Source organism: Phacochoerus africanus, chromosome 2 (assembly GCF_016906955.1).
Source record: "Phacochoerus africanus isolate WHEZ1 chromosome 2, ROS_Pafr_v1, whole genome shotgun sequence".
NCBI classification, from domain to species: Eukaryota; Metazoa; Chordata; class Mammalia; order Artiodactyla; family Suidae; genus Phacochoerus; species Phacochoerus africanus.
In genome coordinates this window covers 66408552-66434779 of record NC_062545.1, presented here as the reverse complement: position 1 = coordinate 66434779, position 26228 = coordinate 66408552, and the positions used below count along the sequence as shown (strand labels likewise).

General features: G+C 38.4%; 1 protein-coding gene across 6 annotated transcripts in view; it reads left to right on the top strand.

Moving 5' to 3' along the window:
• USP45 (ubiquitin specific peptidase 45) overlaps positions 1-26228 on the top strand; it is a 62279-nt gene that overhangs the window by 14180 nt on the left and 21871 nt on the right. For 5 of the 6 annotated variants that reach the window (XM_047761492.1, XM_047761503.1, XM_047761485.1 and 2 more), the window contains exons 5-8: positions 642-742; positions 14843-14985; positions 15346-15441; positions 19116-19246. In XM_047761492.1, the coding sequence (XP_047617448.1) occupies positions 642-742; positions 14843-14985; positions 15346-15441; positions 19116-19246 (471 nt within the window). The remainder of the gene's footprint in view (positions 1-641; positions 743-14842; positions 14986-15345; positions 15442-19115; positions 19247-26228) is intronic. The other variant, XM_047761518.1, reaches the window with a different exon arrangement.

Sequence of the window (26228 nt, the reverse complement as noted above, 5' to 3'; positions counted from 1 at the left end):
AGACCAGGATTTTTCAGTCTCAACACTGTTGTCATTTGGGTTGATAATTCTTTGTTGTGAGAGGGCTATCCGGTGAGGGGACAGGATTAGCAGCATCCCTGGCCTCTAACACTGGATGCCAGTAGCAGCTCTCCCAGTTGTGACAACGAAACAGGTCTCAAAACCTTGCCAGATATCCTCTGAGGGGAAGAATTGCTGTTTGGGTATCACTGGCATCCCCACATTGGCTTCTCCCTTTGCTCTTCCTTATATCCCATTCATTACTCCTACCTGAAAATATGTAAACCTTTTCATTTCTCTCCAGATCCACTGCATCAACCCTGATCTGCTTCCATTCCTGATACCATCCATCCTGACATTAGTCAGAGAGATGTTTTCAAAATGTAAATTGGATCATAGCACTTTCCTGCTTAAAAACTTCTCTTGGCATTCCATTACACTTAGGATAAACTAATTTGAATGATGAGGCTCTATATGAATTGTTCCCTGCTTATTTCTGTAGGTGTACCTTATTTCTCTTGCCTCATTCTATAAATCCCTGTTACCTCATTCTTTAAAGACAAATAACACCTTTATTACCTGATGTGCAGAATTATTGAAGCTACTTTTCTAATATTTGCTTACATTTTATATTTTTTCAGGTGTTATGAGTGTGATGAAAAATTATCAACACATTGTAATAAGAAGGTTTTGGCTCAGATAGTTGATTTTCTCCAGAAACATGTTTCTAAAACACAAACAAGTAAGTTAAGCAGTTGCTAAAGAAATTTGTATGAAACTATGATATTTCACAATTCTTATAAGGAGATAATAAATTCATAAAGAGTACTTTGGATTTTATTGTGACCTCTCAGTAGGCGTGCCATGAATTCTTAGGTAGCAATTTTGTGATGATGTTATCTCGTGTTGTATATACGTAACTGATAATGAGAAGCTGGAGAGAGTAGTGACTAGATTGTGGCCTTTTGAGTTAAACATTGGCTGAATTTGTTTTTGCTTTTTTGGGGGGTGGAAGGGGGCTTCACCCATGGCATGTGTAAGTTCCCGGGCCAGGGATTGAACCCACACCTCAGATGCAACCTGCGCCACAGCTGTGGAAACCCTGGATCCTTAACCTGCTGCACCCACAAGGGAACTTCCCAAACAGTGCTGAATTTGATTTTAGATTCAAGTTCCTGTCGGTGTGGCTTCTACTCCATAGCTTCCTTACGTAAAAAAGTTAGTACAGTAATTCTGTCACATGGGATTGTTGTGAGGCTTAGGGTTGCTTTCTAAAGACTTGGAAATAAAGTGTGCAAAAATCCTTGCACAGTTGCATAGTCCCTAGCACATACTTAGGAAATGATATCCGTTATTTGTTACAGAATTGTCATGTGGTTCTGACACTGCCTACCTACCGTTAGGCTCAGCTTGCCGATTAAGGGCTCAGTTCCCTGAAAATACTGCCCTCACTTCAGACATTCTCAAGCTAGCAGTTCTCTGGCCACCTGCATTTCTGACCAACTGGCTATGGAGGTTCCCACTACCCTTTTCGGTTCAATAATTTGCTAGAATGACCTAGAGAACAGGGAAGTGCTCTACTTATAGTTACAGTTTCATTGTAGCAACGACAACAAAAAGAAATAGAAATCAGAACCATCTGAAAAGAAGAGCCACATGAGATGAGGTCTGAGAAGGTCCCAAACGTGAAGCTTTTGTATCTTCTTTCTGTGGAGTCAGATGCACCATCTTCTCAGCACATGGACTCTAACAGTACACACAAAGTTTTGTTCACCAGGGAACCTCATTGGAGTTGGAGTGTGCAGAGTTTTTAGGGTTTCATTGCATAGGTGTGGCTAATTGAATTATTGACCAGCATGATTTAACTCAGTCTCCAGTATCTCAACCTTCTAATTACATGTTTGGCTTTTCTGGTCTGGCTGGCTCCCATCCTGTGTCATCTCATTTAGCATAAATTGTCTAAGGTCCCACAATGAATAAAAAAAATACTTAGTTAACACAAACTATCAATTATCTTCCAAGGAGCCCACCATGAGTAAAATAGATACTCTTGTCACACTGGAAATCCAAGGATTTAGAGGGTGCTTCTTAGGAACCTCGACAAAAGGACAGCCAAATCCTTTATTGTACAGTAGGAATGTGTTATATATGGCACTTTGTTATCCAACATATAAGGAATATGTAACACATGTTAATGTAAATTTATTGTATATAGAGAAGCAGTTTCTTTGTTCAAAAATATTAAGTGCCTACAACATGTCAAGTTTTATACTTTATTTGACATGTAGAATAAAACAAGTTTTCTCTTGCCATTGCGGGGTTTAGAGCTTAGTAGGAGAGACAGAAACATAAGCAAATATATAACTTGCTTATAATATATAAGGAAATATATGGCCGTAGTATAAGTACTACAAAGGAAAGGAACAGATTGCAGTGATAGGTAATAATCTAGTGGTCCTAGTGATCAGGAAAGGCTGGTGTGGCTGGAGTATGGTTTGCTGGGAGAGAGTAGAATGTGATGAAGTTAAGAAGTAGGTGGGCAGATCCTGAAGGATACTGTAAGGAATTCCATGGTAAAGAATTTCTGTTTTAGGAGTTCCCTGGTGGCTCAGCAGGTCATGGAGTCAGCGTTGTCACTTCTATGGCTCGGGTTACTGCTGTGGCTTGGGTTTGATTCCTGGCCTGGGAGGTCTGCATGCCTCAGAAGTGACCAGAATTCCTCTTTTATTGGAAGTGCAATAGAAGCTATTAAAGAGTTTGAAGCAGAAGGGTAACAGTCATTTCATCTTTTTAAAAACAGATAACTCTGATTGCCATTTGGAGACTAGACTCTTGTGGGTTAAGAGTGGAGGTGGGTTAAGAAGACAGGAGGGGAGTTCCCGTCGTGGCGCATTGGTTAATGAATCCGACTAGGAACCATGAGGTTGCGGGTTCGGTCCCTGCCCTTGCTCAATGGGTTAACGATCCGGCGTTGCCGTGAGCTGTGGTGTAGGTTGCAGACGCAGCTCGGATCCCGCGTTGCTGTGGCTCTGGCGTAGGCCGGTGGCTACAGCTCCGATTCAACCCCTAGCCTGGGAACCTCCATATGCCATGGGAGCGGCCCAAGAAATAGCAACAACAACAACAACAAAAAAGACAAAAGACAAAAAAAAAAAAAAAAGACAGGAGGTTATTGTGGTAGTCACGTGAGAGATGAGTATAGGTACTGGTGAACTGATAATTTAGGTGTAATGAGTGAGGGAGAGTAGGAGGAATCAAGGACAAGCCTCAGGATTTTGATTAACCAGTTGAGTGGGAATAAATGGCCATGATAATTTTGAAATGCCTTTGGAGAAGGAATTGAACTGCTTAGAGATGTAATCAGAAACTGAAAAATTAGGTAAAAATATAGTTTTCAGCTGTATTTTCTTTTTCGGTGTTGTTTCTTTTTTGGCCACCCTGCGGCATATAGAGTTCCTGGGCCGGGGATCAGATCCAAGCACTTGCGACCTAAGCTGCAGTTGGGCGGCTCCTTAACCCACTGTGCTGGCTGGGGATGGAACCTGTGTCCCAGCACTCCTCAGACGCCACTGATCCCATTGCACCACGGCAGGAACTCCTTCAGCTATATTTTCTTATTTTTTATTTTTATTTTTTGTCTTTTTGCCTTTTCTAGGGCCGCTCCCGAGGCATATGGAGGTTCCCAGGTTAGGTGTCTAATTGGAGCTCTAGCCACCGGCCTACACCAGAGCCATAGCAACGCAGGATCCGAGCCGAGTCTGCGACCTACACCACAGCTCATGGCAACGCTGGATCCTTAACCCACTGAGCCAGGGATTGAACCCTCAACCTCATGGTTCCTAGTTGGATTTGTTAACCACTGAGTCATGATGGGAACTTGCTGTATTTTTTTCTAGCCCACTGTATAACTGTTTTTGTTAGCTATTGCTCTGAGACAGTCATAGTGAAAAAATTGGAGGAGGAACTACAGAAGGTAAACGTGGGTTCTTGGACAGCAAAAGAAGTGACTAATTTTATCACTCATTCATTGGAGAATATGGTGGTTGTAGACATTTAATACTTACAGATGTCAGTCTTAATGCTGTCTCCTGAAAGGTGCGAATTAGTTTCATTGGCCAAGAGAAGAAATGTAGGGAGATGATGCCAAGGGTGGCAAAAGTAGGATTGTACTTTTGGATTTTTTTTCCTAGACTTTATACATTGGAGGTTCCTTGAAGAGCAAAGCTGGTCTGGTTCCATTCAGTTTTACAGGTTTCTTGAATATTTATTATCACAAGGATATAAGGTGGGAACCTGGAATGCTATGAGAGAAGAAACATAAGCCTTGAGTTGGAGGAGTGGAGATGCGGGCAGGGTCTGGCTTTCACATTTGATTCATTCAGTCACTAGCTCTGTGACCTAGGACAAATTGATGTGTCTGAGCCTCCTTTTCCTCAGCACCTTCTCCCTCTTGCTCCAGGGAATAGAAAGTGATTAAGCCCTTTCCTAAAAAAGTTTTAAAAAGGTGTGAGATTGAAAAAAAGAATGGTGTAAGCTGAATAGAATTTTGCATCTTGAGTGATATTCAAGCAGAGTCCTTCACATATTCAGAGAGGGATGCAGTGTTCACTTGAAGGGACTCAAAGGAATCAGGATGAGCTGGCTTCCATGCTGACCATTAAAGGATGAACTTTGGAGAGTTGGAGAGAGAGGAGGGAAGAAATCCTTTCAGGTGGTGGGAAGGAAGCACCAATGCAAGCTTTAATTGTGTTTTTGCAACCATGGGTAGCACCTGGATCAGTGCGCAACAGGTTCTTGAAGGTGTTTGAGAGGGTCTAGAGCCTTTAAAGTTTCGGGAGAGATGTAGTTCTGAATTCAGGGTTTCCAGAAATTCTGGGGCAAAATGTTATTTTCTTTGCATTCCAGGCTACAGCAGCTCTCAGGCAAGTTTAATTTAAAAAAAGATTCCTTGGTATTCTAAAAGTAAGTTTGGGGGAATATAGAGTATTTCTATAAAATACTTTACAAATCAAATACGCAAGTTGCTATTGAGGTTTGTAAGAATGCTGGATATGGTTATGTAGCTATTTTAAATGATAATTGTGAGCATGTCTGTGTCTGGTAATTCAAAAAGACTGTGAAACTGTATATATTGTGTTCAGGTTAGAGAATAAGAATGGTTTAAAAGGAGCCCTATTGTATTTTGCGGTAAGTAAAAATAACTAATGAGAGGAAAGCCTGTATTAAATGAACTTAAACATGTTTTTAAGTTCTACAATACCTGGGCTGATTTCATGTCTCATACGTCTACTTCAGCTTCCCTGCTTGGTGAATCTCAACTTTTGTTCCCAGTAGCCTTTAGGACTCTTAAAAAATTATTGAGGACTTAAGGAGCTTTGGTTAAGTAGAGCGTATCTATCAATATTTATCATTTTAGAAATTAAAACGAAAATTAGAATATTTATTAATCTACTGAAGAATAGTAATAATTTCATGACATGTTAACACAAATAACACTTTTCCAAAACAATCCAAACTTATAATGAGTGGCATTGTTTTACATTTTTTATATATCTCTTTAATAGAAATAGCTGGATTCTCATACCTTCTTCTGCATTCAGTGTGTTCTGATGTCACATGGCCTGTAGCCTCTGGGAAACAGCTTTGTATAATTGAGAATGAGTGAAAGTAAAAAAATAATAATAGTAGTAACATCTTAGGCTTATTATGAAAATACCTTTGCCCTTAAAGACACCTGAAAGGAAGGGTTTGTCTTCAGATCCACTTTCAGGACTGCTGAACTAGCCAGCACATTTCTGTCTTAATAGTTTCTGTCTTTGTTCTTACTTGCCCTAAGACTAAGCTCAAATCCTACTTCAATGACACTTTCCCAATCCTTTGCTGTATCTCTTCTCTGAAGCATACTGTGGAATCTTAACATTCAGTTTTGTGGTGTTTAGCTTTTATGTGTCTACGTGTCTTATTTATAAAACTGTTCATGCCTTGAGGATTGCACTCTGGCTTACATTCTTTTTTTTTTGTCTTTTGTCTTTTGCTATTTCTTTGGGCGGCTCCCGCGGCATATGGAGGTTCCCAGGCTAGGGGTCGAATCGGAGCTGTTGACGCCGGCCTACGCCAGAGCCACAGCAACTCGGGATCCGAGCCGCGTCTGCAACCTACACCACAGCTCACGGCAACGCCGGATCCTCAACCCACTGAGCAAGGGCAGGGACTGAACCCGCAACCTCATGGTTCCTAGTCGGATTCGTTAACCACTGAGCCACGACGGGAACTCCTGGCTTACATTCTTTTTGATTCTCATATAACGAGGCAGTAAATTCTTGCTTTATTGAACTGAACTAGCATGTTACCAGTTTTTACTAAGTAGATAAGCTTTGCATTTTCAACAAAACACCCCTGAATATTATCAGATTGTTTTATTTTATTCATTCATTCTTTTAATACATTTGAATTTCTACCTTGGGCTAGACTCTATGCTCGATATCGGACATACAGTAGTGAATAAGACATATCTAGTTCTCAGTTCCTGCCGTTATTGATCTTTTGGTCAGTGAGGGATATTGTCAGATCCTAATTATGATTACTGTTTAAACAGTGCCATGATAGAGCAAGCATATAGACTGTAAGAACACTTTGGAGGAGTATGTAACCTAACCTAAATTTTTTATTTAGAGGAAGAGATTTCTAAGCTGGGAGCTGAAGGATATCTAGATATTAGCTAGGCAGAGAGGGAAGGGGTGGGAATATGCTCCAGGCAGAGGAGACGGCTCTTTGAAGAGGGATCTTGATAACATGCAGGGTTGAGTTTTGTGATGTTGGGCCATGGTGACAAGTGAGAATCTAGAGGTAAGTAGAAATAGCTATTGAAGGGCCTTGCAAGTTTAAAATTTATCCTGCAGGCAGTGAAGAACCACTTATAGGTGTTAAGTGGAGACGTGGAGGATCAGTTTTGTATTTTAGAAATATCAACGGACTGTAGTATGGAGATAGAGAGGAATGCTTGAGTATGAATACTTGCCCATTCATATGACAATATCATTTTATTATATGACCAAATAAAGATTTCTAAGGCCTGGATTTATTGGAATTTTGAGAACAAACAAGTGAGGTAATTATTATTTGGTTCCAAGATAGAAGAGTAGTCAGATGGCAAGGTTTTTCTTTTTATTCTTTAAAGATTAAACTTCTTTTCAGCTGTAGAAAGGGGCAAATTACATTAATACTACATGACTGGTTTAGGTAATTGCATTAAGCAGTTGAGGGAACCCTAGTGCTGGTTCCCAGAAGAATGCTTACAGCTGTGTAGGTTTCACATCTGATGCTAGGCTTTGCTTAAAAAACAAAAGAAAATCAGAAAAAAAAACCCTCAAACTCTCCACCGCCTCCCCTTCAAACACATACCAGAAGACTAAAAACAACAAATAAAATCCCCATATCATGAGAAGGTCATATGTGACACAAGATTGAAAAAAGAGCAAGAAAACTTTCCTTTGAGACCCAATCATAAATATGTATTGTTAAAAGGGGGCCAATATTCTCTGAAGGGCTTTTTTCTCATTCTAGTAGTCTTGTAAATGTTACATAAGTATTCTACAAGCGCTTATAGGAATTCCCACTAAAATTATATCATTGAATATTGGCTTGCTGCTTGTGAACCAGACAGATTGATTAACAAATCTCACATTCTTTTCTAAAGCAATACATTTGGCTCATAAGTTTAATATTAGTGGGATGCCATTTTCAAAGAACTTAGAGCATAAAATATTGTATTCTGTTAAATACATTAAGCTTATACTCTTGGTATAAAAAGACGTGTTATGTTGGTTCTTTTGGTTTTATTAAGTTTGCTGTGTCTTTTTTTGAAATAAGAAAATAAACAGTACATTTGAGATCTGAAATAAGATATCAGAGTATAAATAATATCATCCTTTTACAGTTACAATTTGTAATATAATACTTTGAATTTATTATAAAGTAATACATTCTGTTCTACTCTGAAGTGATAATCATATTCCTAAAATTCGCATTTTCAAAAATTAATACTAAAAAATAGTTATTTCCCTAGGCAAAAGGGGTTAGGAACAAAAAAATGTTGAACATTTAAAAAACAACTTGTGGGAGTTCCCTTCGTGGCTCAGTGGTTAACGAATCTGATTAGGATCCATGAGGTTGAGGGTTCGATCCCTGGCCTCACTCAGTGGGTTAAGGATCCAGAGTTGCCGTGAGCTGTGGTGTAGGTTGCAGACGCGGTTGCAGATGTGTAGGTTGCTGTGGCTCTGGCATAGGCTGGCAGCTACAGCACTGATTGGACCCCTAACCTAGGAACCTCCATATGCCGCAGGTGCAGCCCTGGAAAAAGACAAAAAGACCAGAAAAAAAAAAAAAAAAAAACTTGTTCCATAAAAGGATTTAAATCTGGGGTTCCTCGTCCAAACTATAGAACATAGAGAATTATTCGAATGACTGTTTTCTCAGTTATCCCCGAAACAGCGCTAACTTCTGGACATATAGAAAGAGGTTAATTGCAAACATTGGGTACCTTGGGCATTAGGACTTAACTTTTTCGAGGAATGCTCTGAAAAGGGCTGCTGTAAATTTTAAGAAAGCTATAAATTCACACACCAAAGACATCCAGCAATTGATCTCATCTAGCTTTTGCTTGAGAGTAGTGGTCTTTTCTTTTGAATCACAACTAGCACTTCATTACTGTCTTAGATTATCATATTTATTAAACATTGTCATCCTTCGTTATATAGATGGAGAGCAGTTCATAATGGTTAAGTATGTGGATTCTGAAACCAGACTGCCTGGGTTTGAATCTGCTCTTTTTTTTTTGGACTTTTTGTCTTTTCTAGGGCCGCACCCGAAGCATCGAGTGGAGGTTCCCAGGCTAGAGGTCTGGGAGCTGTAGCTGCCAGCCTATGCCAGAGCTACAGCAAGTCGGGATCCAAGCCGAGTCTGCGGCCTCCACCACAGCTCACAGCAATGCCGGATCCTTAACCCATTGAGCAAGGCCAGGAATTGAACCCTCAACCTCATGGTTCCTAGTTGGGTAAACCACTGAGCCATGACAGAACTCCTAAATCTGCTCTTTATAACTAGCTGGTGCCTTCGTTTGATCATCATCTTTACAATGGGGAAAATTATCAGAGGAGATGATGCTCTCAGACTCTTTCTTTAAATAAGCAAACTGCAAAATAAGTTTGGCTTCCCAGTGCTTATGGGAAACTCAGGGTGCACTGGTGTTCCACTTCTGGTTTAACCAAGGCAAGTCACAAGTATTTATACCTTTGAGAAAACAGACATTCAGTATTACTTGGCAGCAAATCCACTATTGGCTGTTTCCAATTTTCTCCTTTGGTGAGCAAAGCTGCATCTCTGTGTACTTGCTCTTTTATTTCTGTAGGTTAAGTTTTTTGGAATTTCTGACCATTTTATAAACACATCTTAAATTTTGATTACTTTTGCTAAGCTGCCCTCCAGAAAAATTATAAGAGTAGTCATTTTTCCATATTTAACTTTGTTTTGTTTGTAGTCTTTAGGTTTTTTTGTTTTTGTTTTTGGCAGTAATGAAGTTTTCAGTGGCATCGCTGCCAAGTCTATCAGTCTTTTCTGCAATGGTTTTTTGCCTTTGGGGGTTATGATTTGAAAGTCTTTTTGTACTCCAAGATTATAAAGATATTCACCCACAAGTTTCTGGTATGTTCAGAGCTTTTTAAATTTATAATTTAATGTCTTTAAACTTGGTTTAAAAAAATAGTTAGAGGATCTTTGTGTTGGAATCTTTTTTTTAGGACTGTGCCCGAGACACATGGAGGTTCCCAGACTAGGGGCCGAATTGGAGCTGTAGCCCCCAGCCTATGCCACAGCCTCAGCAATGCCAGATCCAAGCCACATCTGCAACCTACACCACAGCTGACGGTGACAGCAGATCCTTAACCCACTGAGCGAGGCCAGGGTTTGAACCCGTGTCCTCATGGATCCTAGTCAAATTCATGTCTGCTGAGCCACACTGGGAACTCCCTGGAATCATTTTTGTGGTAGAAAAATTTGAGGTACTTAAGGTTATTTTTTAGATAGTCTTAGCCAAATTGTTGAAAACAATTTTTGTTTGTTTTGTTTTGCTGGTGCTTCAGCGAATTTTCTGTCTTGCCAAACCTGAGAGGTATGTACAAAGCCTATCAGGTCTACTCAATTAACTGGCAACTCTTTGAGTACTCAGATTACAGGCCTAAAGGTAAACGAGAGAGGAGTTCCTGTTGTGGCGCAGTGGAAACAAATCCGACTAGGAACCATGAAGTTGCAGGTTCGATCCCAGGCCTCGCTCAGTGGGTTAAGGATCCAGCGTTGCTGTGAGCTGTGGTGTAGGTCGAAGAAATGGTTCAGATCTGGCGTTGCTGTGGTGTTGGCTGGCGGCTATAGTTCTGATTAGACTCTAGCCTGGGAACCTCCATATGCTGTGGGTGTGGCCCTAAAAAGCAAAATAAATAAATAAATAAATAAAAGTAAATGACAGAGATATCTATGAAAGACCTTTAAAACTTTTTAATCTAAAATGCCTGAAGTTTTCTCTTCATGTTCTTTGCATTCTCGTGGGTATCTATGTTATATTGTTAAATAAGTGTAATACCTGATGGCAGTGTTGGTAATATGAAGAAGGAGGTAAGTAATAATAGATAATAATGTAATAATATAAGGTGATGTAATAATAGATAATATATACCTAATATATTGGATATATGTATCATTGATAAATATATGTGTCATTAATAAAATAACCTTCTAACCCAGAAATTCCGTGATGATTCTTCATAATTATGGGCATTTCATGGATTCAAGCAAAACTTGAGGAAAACAAATGATTCAAATTTTGGGTCATTTGTCTTTTTTGTTATTGTTGTAGCAGCTTTGTTCTTTTTTTTTTTTTTTTTTGGCTTTTTGCCTTTTTGAGGGCCGCTCCTGCGGCATATGGAGTTTCCCAGGCTAGGGGTCGAATCGGAGCTGTAGCTGCTGGCCTACGCCCGAGCCCCGGCAACACAGGATCCGAGCCGCGTCTGTGACCTACACAACAGCTCACGCAACGCTGGGTCCTTAACCCACTGAGCAAGGGCAGGGATCGAACCCGAAACCTCATGGTTCCTAGTCGGATTCGTTAACCACTGCACCACGACAGGAACTCCAGCCTTGTTCCTTTAATTGTCTCATTCATCAAAATATCTTGAATCTCAGTCCTTAGTACATTCATTCTGTGTTATAAAGGAAGAGTTCTTTAAGTGAATATGGTCTGAAATCACTACCGGGTTGAGAAAGCTTTATTGTCTCCCAAAACAAAATGATCAGTAATTATTCTTCATTAGAAGTAATGAATTGCTTTTTATTAAAATGCATACCTGCTTGTAGGTCAAATAATTGAGAGACTGATTCAGACACCCTTGTTTTAAATAAACTAGGATCTTAAACTCTTAGCTGACAGTTTCTTAGCAAATGTACATGAATGCTTAGTTTCTAAAAGTTTTACCAGGATGTTATCATGAATTTAAGACTTAATATCTCTATGTTGTTCACTATATGTTCATTCCTTATACTCTGGACATAAATCATAAGCATTTAAATATAAATAATTACAGATATTGGTTCATATAGTGCCTGTCACTCAGTAGACATTTGATAAGTCAATTGAATTTGGATTCTTATTTATAAATGTGGTACTTAGTAAAAGGAAAAACTTGCAGTTGAAATACATGTAAATAGTTCTTAGAAAATGGAATTCTGTTTTCTAGTTATATTATCTGATCTATTTAATATTCAAGTCTAATAGCATAATTAATTTTGAATTTGTTCTCACAGACTTAATGTAAAAGTCAACAGACTCTTGCCACTTGTGTGAAGTGGCTATTTAACCATGAAATAAACTATTTTTATTGCCATTGCCCTGTGGATATGTTCTTTCTGGCAGTGCTGTCCATATTTGGTGGCTCTGCATGGAGAGCCAGGTGGTGCTGAAAAGCATCGCACAGTGAAGCGTGGATATATCTAGGTTTGACATTTGTCATCCCTTACTGCTGAAGGGAAGGGTAAAATCTGTTTTTCCATATGTTTATGCTTTTTTTTTTGCCTGCAGTTTTGACCAGATGGTCTTATGAACATTGTTTACTTTAGGATGCTATCCCAGATGTTTTGAAAACTGATGGGTAAATGTAGTACACAGATATATAAATCATTTGTGTGTTATAGTTTTAAAAATGCTATTTGGTCTTATAATATTAAAATATAATTTATTTCTGGAAGTGTTTGCCCAGGCAAATAATAAGTATATATTTACATAGATATTTTTATGTATATAGTTAATATAATCTATATAGTTAATCTAATCTGTGTGGTTTATTCCAACCACTCTGTTTTCATATTAATAAGCTAAAAAATATTATGGCAACATTTAATAAGAATGTTAACTAAAGGAAACACTTCTGAGGAGTCATATTTGTTTGACTCAAATCTGTAAGAACCTTGCCTACTATTTTTTGTAATTCTGGTTGTGCATAAATCACTGAAGAGAAATTACCTGGCAAAATAACAGTAGATTTATAATTAAAAGGTTATCATTATAACCTTGGGCAAATTACTTAACCTGTTGGAGACAGTTTTGTAAATGTAAAATCAGAGTAACAGCCTTGCCCTGAAAGATGGAGCACTGTTTGGATTTAATTACTCTTTCATCTTAAATCTTTTAAAAAGCACTATGAAACCATCTAGTGGCAACAGCTCTAATGAGAGCCTGAAACCTGCTAATTCTGGGCTTTAGTTAGAATCTCAGATATAATTAAGAGGTGGACTGCTCTCATTTGCAAACCCAGCCAGGATCGGTATGAGGCTTCCTTTTGTTTGTGTAGTGCTTCTTAAGCTCTGGCTGGCTTTTTCGTTTGCTTTTCCATTCCCTTGCAGGTTTGAATATTGTCTGGCCTTTTCCTTCTCCTTTTCTCTATACCTGGCCTCTACACTTCTCTGACCTTCTCCATTGATTGTACCAGCCTTTGCCCTGAAGCTCTAGTATGGTGTTTCAATTTTTTTTTTTTTTTCTTTCTGCGATGTGCAGTGGCTTGATATGAGTTCCCAGACCAGGGATTGAACCTGTGCCACAGCACTGAAACCACTGAATCCTAACCCGTAGGCCACCAGGGAACTCCTTGCAGTTTAATTCTTATCACTTATTTTAATGCCTGGAGGAAAGAAGAGATCTATTTTGCTAGTTCCTTTCTGTGTTAACTCAGAATTCTAGGGTTGGCAGCTAAAAACAACTCTTCGTTATCTGGATGACAGCCAGTAACAATCAATAATGTTTAAAGAATAACAAATAAGAATAAAGGTGAAAAAAAGGGTAATGGAGTTTATAATGAAACAGTGCATCACAGGATAAAAGTTAAGACTTGAAAGAATCTTCCTTGTAATAGATTTGCTTAGTGAAAGAAACATCTGCAAAACCAATTTATTTTTCTCAATCATGTTTCCACATGTTAGGAGAAAAAGCCAAGATCATGAAAACCAGAAGGTCAGTATAAAAGATAAAATTCAGAGTAGCAATTCAGAAAATTCAATTAGAAATAAACTTAGATAAACTTAGATAAAATTATCAATTAGATAAATTAGATAAACTTGGAAAAATCCAGAAAATACAGGAATTTATTAAAGAGAAAAAAGAGCAGATAATCAATGAACATGAAGGATGCCTCATGAAGATAAGGATTTTGGCACAAATAATTTTGGCACAGATTGCTGCCAGGTGCTTTGCAAAGCAAATTTGGCTCATTTAATCCTTATGAAAACCGTATGATAAAATGTGTTAATAATCCCCTTGATTGATCCTAAAGCCCTATATCTAGATGCTTTTTCTTTGGCAAAAGTCCCAGGTGCCAAGTCAGACCTTATTCAAACCAACAGGATATGCATGACATCAGTCTGCCTACCTGAGACTAAAGTTTCTCTTTATGGTGTTTGTTTCCTGCTCCTGTCCCTGAGAACAGGGCCATCTCCACTGCTTTTCGTCTCCCATAATGTTCTTGTACAGAAGGGCGGGGAAGGGATGTCTTATTTCCTCCTAAGAACTCATTGGATTCACAGAAAGCTAAAATTCAACTACATTTACTGTTTAGTCTTGTAAGTTTTCATCTATATTGAAGTTGTTGTTGTTTGGGGTTTTGGGGTTTTTTTTTTTTTTGGCTGCATCTGTGACATGTGGACGTTCCCGGTTGGGGATCGAACCTGTGCCAAAGCAGTGACCCAAGCCATTGCAGTGATCACACCAGATCCTTAAACCTCCTCGCCACAAGAGAACTCTTACATTGAATTTTTTTATTTTTATTTTTTGCTTTTTAGGGCCACAGGTGTGGCATGTGGAAGTTCCCAGGCTAGGGGTCCAATCGGAGCTGTAGCTGCCGGCCTACACCACAGCCACAGCAAAGCCAGATCTGAGTTGCATCTGCGACCTATGCCACAACTCACAGCAACACCAGATCCTTAACCCACTGATTCAACCCTAGTCCTCATGTTTATTGGTTGGGTTCATTACCGCTGAGAGACAATGCGAATTCCAATATTTTATTTTTAAATTCACATGGAATTTATTCTACTTTGGGGTTTGAGGCACAAATGTGTATATTAAGATGAATTTAATTGCTTTAGCAAAAAGATCCAAACTGGAGGCACTTATTTTTGTTTGTATTTTTGCCCTTCAGGAATGTCGATGCAAAGAAAAATCATATTTAATTTTTAATAATGCATTTATATGATGTCAAACAATATGTATTTAATTTTAAATCTCATGTCCATTATGTTTCCTCTAACTTAGATGCATTTTCTAGAATCATAAAACTTTGTGAAGAAAAATATGAAACAGGTGAAAAGAATAAGGGAAGAAAAAACAGCAATGTAACATCTGTAAAAGGAATTACGAATTTAGGAAATACATGCTTTTTTAATGCAGTCATGCAGGTAAGAGCCATAAAAAAGCTTTGTGAAATGTAAAAGGTTATTTTAATTAATTGGTTTATTGGCATGCCTATAGACTGTCAGATGACTGCTAAATGTTCATCTTGAAGTTTGTCTGATTTCTTTTTGTTTTAGGCTATCTTTAGCTAGTGTCATATACATATACACACCTTCTTTTTCCACCAGCTTCTGAAAGCTCTCTGTATTTTAGCTGTCAGTAATAGTGACATTTGGTAAATGTAAAATGTATTCAATTAAAAATATTTTTGCTACGCCAGATGATATTTGAAACTTTTTGAGAGAATGTTCTGTAAAATCAGAATTATAACTGAATCAGAAGATGTTACTTTTGTTTTCTTTCAGAATTTGGCACAGTCTTACATTCTTACTGAACTGATGAATGAGATCAAAGAACATGGTGTGAAACTCAGGATTGTTCCTTCCTTAGACTCTCAACTGGTGAGAAGTATAATTTTTTGGATAGCAAGTAGCTTTTTTTCACATGAACCAGTGATGTTGCCAAAACCTACCTCTCCTGTTTTTCAGAACTATCAATTGAGGTGGTAGCCAGAAATTTTGAAAACTCAATTCAAAAACATTTTGTGAAAAACAATTAGACTTAAAATTTCTATAATCATAGCTTTAAGATGTGTTATGGTTCAAATATATCATGGGTCAAATAACACAAGAAATATGTTGAGGCAGCTTTCAAACAGACATACTAGAAAAGACAAAAGGAGTTTGACTTTTGTTGAGGAAAATGTCTAGGACTCCTGTTTTGTGATTACTGGTGATATTTGCTTAAATATAACATTTTCGTTCTTTAAATGTAGATTTAATTTTTATAGTGACCATCTAAAGGGTTTTTTGGAACCTAGTTTGATATTGGGTTTTAAACTAATGAGAAAAGAAGAAGAAGAAGAAGAAAAAAAAAAAGCAGCCTCTGATATTTAGGAGCAAACCTAAACCCACAGTTGGCCCATGTTATTAAGACAGTCTCATAGACTAACAGCCTCAGGCTAGGTGACGCCAAGACTGTTAAAATGAGACAAAGCAAGGCCACTTCATAATTTTGTCTAAACACAAACAAAATAAGGTTACTCTACCACTTAGAAAAATCCCAAACACCCTCTCTTGGCCAAAATGAGTCACCGTGACTTTTTTTTTCACTAGTTACAGCTTTATCCTCATTCTAGTCTTCCTTTATTGAGATACCTCGTCATAGAATTACCCCCACTTTCTTTTCTTTTTCTTTCTTTCTTTTTTTTTTGCTTTTTTTTTTTTTTTTTTTTTTTTTTTTTTTTTTTTTTTTTGCTTTTTAGGGCTGCACCCGAGGCATATGGAGATTCCCAGGCAAGGGGTCGAATCCGGAGCTGCAGCTGCCGGCCTACACCACAGCGACAGCAATGCCAGATCCTGAAACCACTGAACAAAGCCAGAGATCAAATCCACCTCTTCATGGATACTAGTTGGGTTTGTTACCGCTGAGCCACAACAGGAACTCCCACCAAAGAGACAATTTTGGAAGACAGTATTGTTGTATTTTTTTGTTAAAAGACAGTCTTATAAAGCCTCTTAAGATTTTTATGGTGGATCCCAATGCCCTTTTCTAAAGTGTAGTGAGATAGTGAAGACAACCGAATGGAAGTTAATGGTAGTCATTTGAAGAGATTTCTTATTAAATGTGATTGAATGTTAGGTTTAAGTATTTCACATGTGGAGCTGTGAAATTACCGAATGGCAATAAAATATTATAGCTGGTCACTGTAGGTTTGTGTCATTCTAAAGGGAAAATTTCAGTTTTAGGTCTTAGGTTTTTAGGACATACAGTTGACCTGAGCTGTGAGATTATCAATGTAGATCACTATTGTTTCAATCACCAGTTTTATTTTGTCCTTTGTGATCTGTCCGCCTTTTCTTTCTTTTCCTTACCTTATTGTGCTGGCTTGAACCACCCATAACATGTAGAATAGAAGTTATGAGAGCGTGTATTCCTTGCCTTTATCCCCAAATTAGGGGGAGAACACTCAGTCTCTCACTATTATTAAGGGTAGGTATAAAATAAGCTGCAGGGATATATTGTACAACATGGGGAATATAGCCAGTGTTTTAAAATAACTATAAGTGGAGTAAAACCTTTAACAATTATGAATCACTATATTGTGTACTGGTAACATATACAATGCTGTTCATCAACTATACTTTAATAAAAAGAAAAAAGGAGTTCCCACTGTGGCACAGGGGGATTGGCAACATCTTGGGAGCACTGGGACTCAGGTTCAATCCCTGACCTAGCACAGTGGGTTATGAATCTGGCATTGCTGTAGTTGCAGCTTATGTCAAAACTCTGGCTTGGATCTGATCCCTGACCTGGAAACTCCATATGCCACAGGGCAACCAAAAAAGAAGCAAGAAAGAAAGAAAAATAAAAAGGATTTAAGATTAGAAACTGCACCACCAAAAAAAGAAAAGAAAAGTGAACTTAACTGTAGGTTTTTCCAAAGGTGTTCTTTTTATTTTTTTTCTGTGTGTGTTTTTTTGCCATTTCTTGGGCTGCTCGTGCGGCATATGGAGGTTCCTAGGCTAGGGGTCGAGTTGGAGCTGTAGCTGATGGCCTATGCCAGAGCCACAGTGACTCGGGATCCAAGCCGCATCTGCAACCTACACCACAGCTCATGGCAACGCCGGATCCTTAACCCACTGAGCAAGGCCAGGGATCGAACCCGAAACCTCATGGTTCCTAGTTCGATTCATTTCCTCTGCACCACCACAGAAATTCCTTTTTTAAATTTTTTTTTTAGGAATGGGTATTGAATTTTGTCAAATACTTATTCTGCATCTACTGAGATTATCATATAGCTTTTCTTTATTTTCCATTAATGTGGTAAATTACATTGGTTTTTTTCAGATGTTAAACCTATCTTGTATTCCTGGGACAAACCCCACTTATAACAATATGATGTATTATTCTTCTTATATGTTGCTGGATTCAGTTTGTTTATATGAATATCAATAGTGTGCTTATTTCTTAAGAACTTTTTATTAAGGTATTCACACAGGGAAGTGTACGTCATAAATTTATAGCTGATGAATTTTCACAAGCTAAATACACTGAACTGAAATGAATGAATATTTTATGCAAGAAACATTGCCAGCAGCTAGAAGCCCCTTCAGGTTGCCTTCCATCCCCTGCCTCCCTCCCTACAAGGATAACCTCGTTTCTAAAGGAAAGAATAGTTTTATTTGTCTTAATATCATATATAAATGAAATTATACAATATGCACTCTTTTTACATTTGGCTTTTGTTAATATCTTAGTGAGAGCCATTGTTAATTGAATTCTCATCAACAAACTTTTATTTTCAAAATTTAAATATACTTTTGAAAACTGAGGTTATTTACTTACTCAGCCAGATGGTGGATTTTTAAGGATAGTTGGTATGTAACATGTATTTCATGAATATGTGAATGAGATAACATATATGATAGTTGTCTTAGAAGGTAACATTCTATAATGTCTGAGGATATATTTGGGATCTGCTTTTTATTCATTGTCCACAAGGAGAGGGGGTTACCAGTGAGGATAACATTTGAAAAAATAAAACTTAGGAGAGATTTCTAGAATGAAGAGTAGTGATCCTTCACACAATTTTAGCTGCTTTAGTCAATCTTTATGTCTCTTTCCTTTAAAAGAGGGAGATGATGTACCAATTTTGTGACATAAGTTCCCATTCCTTATTTTGTTAGTGAAGTATGTTGGGAAAAGAAGGATATGGGGTTTTGCAATAAATGTAACTTATGATTATTTGTGAATATGTACAGATATCAAATAGATGAGTAATTTTACTTTAGTTAGAAGAGCACATTTAGGGAGCTACAAGCAACTAAAAATTGGTTTTTCACTCTTAAGTTTTATTAAGTAAAGGTCAGAGAATATGAGAATACCTGTATTTTTCAAGGAAAGGTATTTACTTTCATTTTTTATATATTCATTTTATAAATGAGGGAATAATGTTTCTTAATATACTTGAAGCAGTGTAGTCATCACTGAAACAGTATAACTCTTAGGTTTTTAATAATATTTTATTTTAAAATTATATATTTCTGACATAGAGTTGATCATGTTTTTAAAGGACCCATTAGTGGTGGAACTTTCAAGCCCTGGACCGTTGACCTCAGCCTTGTTCCTGTTTCTTCACAGCATGAAGGAGACTGAAAAAGGACCACTTTCTCCTAAAATTCTTTTTAATCAGCTTTGTCAGAAGTGGGTACATCTACATTCTTATTATATATAATCAGGAGTTATGAAACACTGTGTTTATCGTTTAATTTGAGTAGTTTGACTTTTACTGTGACATGGCTACTATCGCCTAGACTACCAAGAGAAAGAGCTAATATTTGTTTAGTTGCAGCTGTGTGCTTTATGGAAATTATATATCATAATACTCTGAAGAAATGATTGTTTATCCCCATTTTATGTATAAGGAAACTGAGACTCAGAGAAATTGAGTAGCTTACCTTGTTTCATAGCGATGAAGGCAAGATTCAGATAGAGGTCTGTCTTGACTCAGAAGCCCATGATGTAGTACCATAAAGTGAGAAGTGATAGTATTATAAAATCCAGAAGTGCTATATAGATCATCTAACCTAGTTTTCTTATTTTTAAAGATGAGCTTTGAGGCATATAGAGTTTAAGTAAATTTCTCAAGCTGTTGCAGTATTTTTAAAAACAAAATTCTTGTGTGCCTAGTAGTTTGCAACGTGCTTGTCTTTCTTAATGTATTTTGTACATCTTTCTGTGTTAGTACATGTAGATATACCTTATTTGATTTTACATATAAATATATGTGTGTATTTGTGTGTGTGTGTATCGTTGTACTTGTGAGAGAACATCTGTAAGATAAATAGGGTTACAATGTTAATTTGAGGAGTTCCCGTTGTGGCTCAGCTGGTTAAGAACCTGACTAGTATCCATGAGGATGTGGGTTCAGCCCCTGGCCTTGCTCAGTAGGTTAATGATCCGGCATTGCCATGAACTTCGGTGTAGATCTCAGATGTGGCTCAGATCTGGCATTGCTGTGGTTGTGGTGTAGGCTTGCAGCTGCAGCTCTGATTCGACCCCAGGGAATTTCCATATGCTTCAGGTGCAGCCTTTTAAAAAAAAAAAATTAATTTTAATTTTTTGTTTTTTTGGTCTGTTTTTAGGGCCTCGCCCATGGCATATGTAAGTTCCAAACTAGGGGTTGAATTGGAGCTGCAGCTGCTGGCCTACACCATAGCTCATGGCAACACAGGATCCTTAACCCACTGATCAAGGACAGGGATCAAACCCGAATCCTCATGGATACTAGTCAGGTTCATTACCGCTGAGCCATGACAGGAACTCCGATTTGAAAATATTTTAAAATTTTCATTTTCTTGCTTTATTATGTTTACTTTAAAAAGATATATGTCTATATTAACAAAAGGGATTTATTTTAAAATCTGATGAAGATATAAGCTAAGGCGTTGAGTATATTTTTGGACTTTGCTCTGTTCTTACCTCAATACTGTACTGTCTTGATTACTGTAACTTTATACATAGTCAGTCTTGGAATGGGATGGTATAAGTTCTCCAAACTTTCTTTCTTTTTTTTTTTTTTTGGAACTATTCTAGATACTTTACTTTTTCATGTGAATTTTAGAATTAATTTGTTAATTGCGATTACATTGAACGTGTAGCTCAATGTGGAGGGAAATGATATCTTAACAATGTTGAGTTGTCCAGTGCATGATTATGATATACCTTTTCAGTTTTTTAGGTCCTTGATTTTTCCTCATCAAAGTTTTATGGTTTTCATCCTACAGATCCTGCACCATTTTGTTAGATTTATCTTAAGAATTTCATGTATTTTTGAAATGCTAGTTATTGTAATTTGATACTTTAAGATTTTTTTCAATTTCCAGTTGTTCATTGCTAATATATAGAAATACAGTTGATTTTGGTATAGTGACCTTGTTTCTTGCTGCCTCGCTCAGTTCACTTACTGGTTAGAGTAGCTTTATGTGGATTCTTTTGGGATTTCCTGTGTAAACAATGTTATTGTTAAGCAAAGACCATTTTCTTCCTTTCCAGTCTGTATCCTCTTATATAGATTTTTCTTTTTTCTTTTTAGAGCCACACTGCAGCATATGGAGGTTCCCAGGCTAGGGGTTCAATTGGAGCTGTAGCTGCCAGCCTGTGCCACAGCAATGTGGGATTTGAGCCATGTCTGTGACCTACCCCACAGCTCATGGCAGCACCGGATCTTTAACCCACTGAGCAAGGCCAGGGATCTAACCCACATCCTCACGAATATTGGTTGGGTTCGTTAAACACTGAGCCACGAGGGAACTCCTTATATATTTTTCTTTTTCTTTTTCTTTCCTTTTTTTTTTGTCTTTTTGCCTTTTCTAGGGCCATTCCCGCGGCATACGGAGGTTCCCAGGCTAGGGGTCCAATCAGAGCTGAAGCCACCAGCCTACACCAGAACCACAGCAACACAGGATCCAAGCTGTGTCTGCGACCTACACCACAGCTCACAGCAAAGCCAAATACTTAACCCACTGAGCAAGACCAGGGATATAACCCACATCCTCACGGATAGTAGTCAGCTTCGTTAAACACTGAGCTATGAGGAGAACTCCTTATATATTTTTCTTACCTTATATCATCGACAAGAACTTTTAGTATAGTGGTGGAGTGGTCAAATGAACATCCTTGCTGTGTTCCTGATATCAAGGGCAGAGCATTCAGTTTTCCACACATAAGAATGATAATAGCTGTAGTAGAAACCTTTCATCAGGTTGAGGAAATTTCCGTTCCTAGTTTTTTTGAGAGATATTACTGAGTATTGGGGAATTCCCTTGTGGTGAAGCAGGTTAAAGATCCAGTGTTGTCACTGCAGTGGCCTTGATCATCTCTGTGCCATGGGTTCAATCCCTGGTCCAGGAACTTTCATACGGCCCAGAGAAAACATGGGATAATAAGTGCTAATCATTTTTTAAGAAGAAAAGATAGGTATTAAATTTTACCAAGTGCTCTTCTTCATCTGTTAAAATAATCACTTTTTTTAATCCATCAAAATAGTGAATTGTATTTATGGATGTTCTCAATAGCTTTAGTGGATATATTTGACATATAATAAACTGTACGTATTTAAAGTATACTACCAGTTAAGTTACGACATGTATACACTTGTAACACCACGCCACAGTCAATATGATGAATGTATCCATTGGCCCCTAAAAATTTTCTTGGACCCCTTTGTAATCTCTCTCTTTGGACTCCTTCCCCTGAGCGCTGTCCCAGGGCTACCATTTACCTGTTTTTTGTCACTGTGCTGTAGTTTGCATTTTTTAGATTCCATGTATATTTGACCCTTGAACAACACAGGGGTTAGGGACACCAACCCTCCCTGAAGTTAAAGATCTGCATATAACTTTACAGGCAACCCACTCTCCAGATCCCTGGTTATATATTTGTGGGTTCAGCCAACTGGGGATCATGTAGTGCTGTAGTACATATTTACTGAAAAAAATCTGCCTGTAAGTGGACCCACACTCTTCAAACTTATATTGTTCAAGGGTCAACTATAAATGGATCATGCAACCTATAGGCTTTTTTTTTTTTTGTCTTTTTGCCATTTTTCTTGGGCCGCTCCCGCGGCATATGGAGGTTCCCAGGCTAGGGGTCCAATCGGAGCTGTAGCCACTGGCCTACGCCAGAGCCACAGCAACGCAGGATCCGAGCCGCGTCTGCAACCTACACCACAGCTCACGGCAACGCCGGATCGTTAACCCACTGAGCAAGGGCAGGGACTGAACCCGCAACCTCATGGTTCCTAGTCGGATTCGTTAACCACTGAGCCACGACGGGAACTCCCCTATAGGCTTTTTGATCTGGCTTCTTTCACGTGGAGTAATTATTTTGAGAGTCTTCCATGTTGTATGTATACATTGATTGATTTTTGAAAGTTGAACCAATCTCTTGAAGATTTTGTTGTAATAGTGATTGTCAGATGTTTTGACCACTTGTGGTGAATTGTTAGAAGCAAGTTCTTCGACTGTCTTCTGGCCTTTTTTTTTTTTTTTTTTTTTGCCCCTTTTTAAGACCACATCTGTGGCATATGGAACTTCCCAAGCCAGGGGTTAAATCAGAGCTGTAGCTGCTGGCCTATACCACAGCCACAGCAACGCCAGAGCCAAGCTGTATATGCAACCTATGCTGCAGCTTGCTGAAATGCCGGCTCCTTAACCCATTGAGCGAGGCCAGGGATCAAACCCATATCCTCATGGACACTGTGTCAAGTTCTTAACCTGCCGAGCCACAAAGGGAACTCCCTGGGCTTTTTCATTAGTTTATTTCCTCCTTGAATACCTTATTTGCAATAGTTTAAGACTCACAAAAGGTTACCAGAAGAGTACAGTTTCGGTGTACCCTTCATCCGGCTTTCACCAATGATAATATCTTATATAATAACAGTGCATTGACAAAACCAAAGAATTGACATTAATGCAAAATTAGCAGCTCTGGTACAGATCTTATTTGTATGTCACCAGTTTTTACATGAACTCTTCCTTGCAAGATTTAGAGATGCTGTAGAGTGATTGTTTTTCCATTCTTATTCATGCCTGTCTTTTGCTTCCTTTATTTCTTTATGTTGCTAACTAATACTGATATGCTGAGCTTTCTTTGGGTTTTGTCCATGAGGAAATTACATACATATATATATTCCTAATTTTGTGATATTCTGTGGTGTGTCATATACCTTAAGGGTGCTACCAAATTCTCCAGATAGAATGAGAGAGGAGTTCCCATCGTGGCGCAGTGGTTAACGAACCCGACTAGGAACCATGAGGTTGCGGGTTCGATCCCTGGCCTTGCTCAGTGGGTTAACGATCCGGCGTTGCCAGGAGCTGTGTAGACGTGGCTCGGATCCAGCGTTGCTGTGGCTCTGGCGTAGGCTGGTGGCTACAGTTCCGATTCCACCGCTAGCCTGGGAACCTCCATATGCCGCGAAAGTGGCCCAAGAAAATGGCAAAAAGACAAAAAAAAAAGAACAAGAGAGTTCAGTATAATATAGTATTATGGGTATTTCTTCAGTGTATTTTCTAATTTACTAATGTACCCTTCAACTGTATATAGTTTGAGTTTATTTTTGCATTTTTATATCTGTGGTTTTATTTTCTTATTTCTAATATTTTTAACAGGCTATCCTATATGTACATGCTTTCATTTAGTTTTTTCCTATTTTTCTTAACATCTAAGCTTTTATTGGAAGTATGCTTTTATTTTACGTTTTTGGACCTTCCCAACATATTTATGGTTAGGTTTTTGTGACAGTTTTATAAAATTTATTTGGAGTGAAGTAAATTTGTTTCAGTTGGTGAGTTTTCAACATTGGATTTCTTTGCGTGTTTTATAATATTGGATTGTAGGCTTCTTTGGAGGGAAGTTGTTTTTCTGTTCCTATCTTTGATCCCTTCGCTTTTTCCCATTTCCTCCACCCCTGCTTGTTTCCTGGACACTCTCATCCCCTTCTCTGCCTCCTATCATCTCCCTTCCGCAAACCCCTCCTTCTCTCTCTGCCTAAAAATTTTAAATTTTAAGATAGCCTCACCCCCTCCCTCCAGGCTGCTGGACTTGGAGGTGCAGGTTTCTTTCTGTTTTTTTTCTATTGTCCTTTTAGGGCTGCACCCAGGGCATATGGAGGTTCCCAGGCTAGGGGTCCAATCAGAGCTGGAGCCGCTGACCTACACCACAGCCACAGCAACTCGGGATCCAAGCCGAGTTTGCAACCTACACCACAGCTCATGGCAATGCCAGATCCTTAACCCACTGAGTAAGGCTGAGGATCGAACCTGCGTCCTCATGGATGCCCGTCAGATTCATTTCTGCTGAACCATGATGGGAACTCCGAGATGCAGGTTCCTTAATGGTTCAGTTCCTGTGCTGTCCTGGTTCGGGGGATGTGAGAGGAGTCTGCAAAAGACGCATCTCACCCTCAGGTTGTGTCTGTGTTCTATTGTAGCCTTAGGCAACACTTGCCTAAAGGCTTACTCTCCCTGCTCTTGGTAAGATCTGCCAGACTTAAACAATGAGCCTGGCTCTGGTCTCTGTCTGAAATACTTTTAGTTCTCTTTACCCTTCAGGCCCAGAGTCTTATCAAGTCTGTTTTTCAGTCTGCTTACAATTTTGTGTTCTATTTTTGCTTTGTGGGAGATATATATATACACACACACACACACACACACACACTTTTTTTTTTGGTATTTTTTTGGTATTTTTTTCTTTTGGGCCACACTTTTGATATGCGGAAGTTCCAAGGCCAAGGGTCAAACCCCCACCACAGCAGTGACAACATTGTATCTCTAACCTACTGAGCCACCAGGGAACTCCTAAGCCTTTTGTTTGTTTGTTTTCTCTTTTTTATATTTCCTTATGTTTGGAGCAGAGAGAGTTTTGGGGTTATGAACAGACTGATTCATCTTCACCCAGAAGACATCACAAAGTCTCTCTTATTTTAAATTTCTTTTTAACAGTCTGTCCCTGTTTTATGAATATGCATCATACATTTTCCTCCTAAATTTTAGATTTTTAGGCGTTCCCAACTCTTTCTCATAGTAACACTTTTTATTAAAGTACAATTCTTGTGAATGTTTACTGTTTCCCTACCTTTGAATAGGGTGGATTTTTTTCATATATTTGGTGATTTTTCTGTTTTTATCCTTTAAGTTTGAAGGGTGTTAAAATTAATATATTTTGGTATTAGTAGTTTAGATAGGCTTTATTAGAGATTCTGTAAGTCATCATATGATTCGTTCCCCAGTCCTAGGTAAAAGAAGAAAGAAAAAAAATCTAGGTTTATTAAATTTTCTTCAGTGGTTTAGAAGGCAGTAAATGCCTTGTACATGGTTGACATGGAGCTGTAGGCAGAGACATGGCAGGAACAATTTCTCCCTTTTTTTTTTTCTTTTTTCTTTTTAGGGTTGCACCCACGGCATATGCAGGTTCCCAGGCTAGGGGTCGAATCAGAGCTGCAGCTGCCGGCCTACACCACAGCTCACGGCAACACCAGATCCTTAACCTACTGAGTGAGGCCAGGGATTGGACCTGTCACTTCATGGTTCCTGGTTGAATTCATTTCCGCTGCTCCACAACAGGAACTCCTCTCCTTTGGGGTGTTTTTGTTTGTTTTTTGCTCTTTAGGGCTGCACTTACGGCA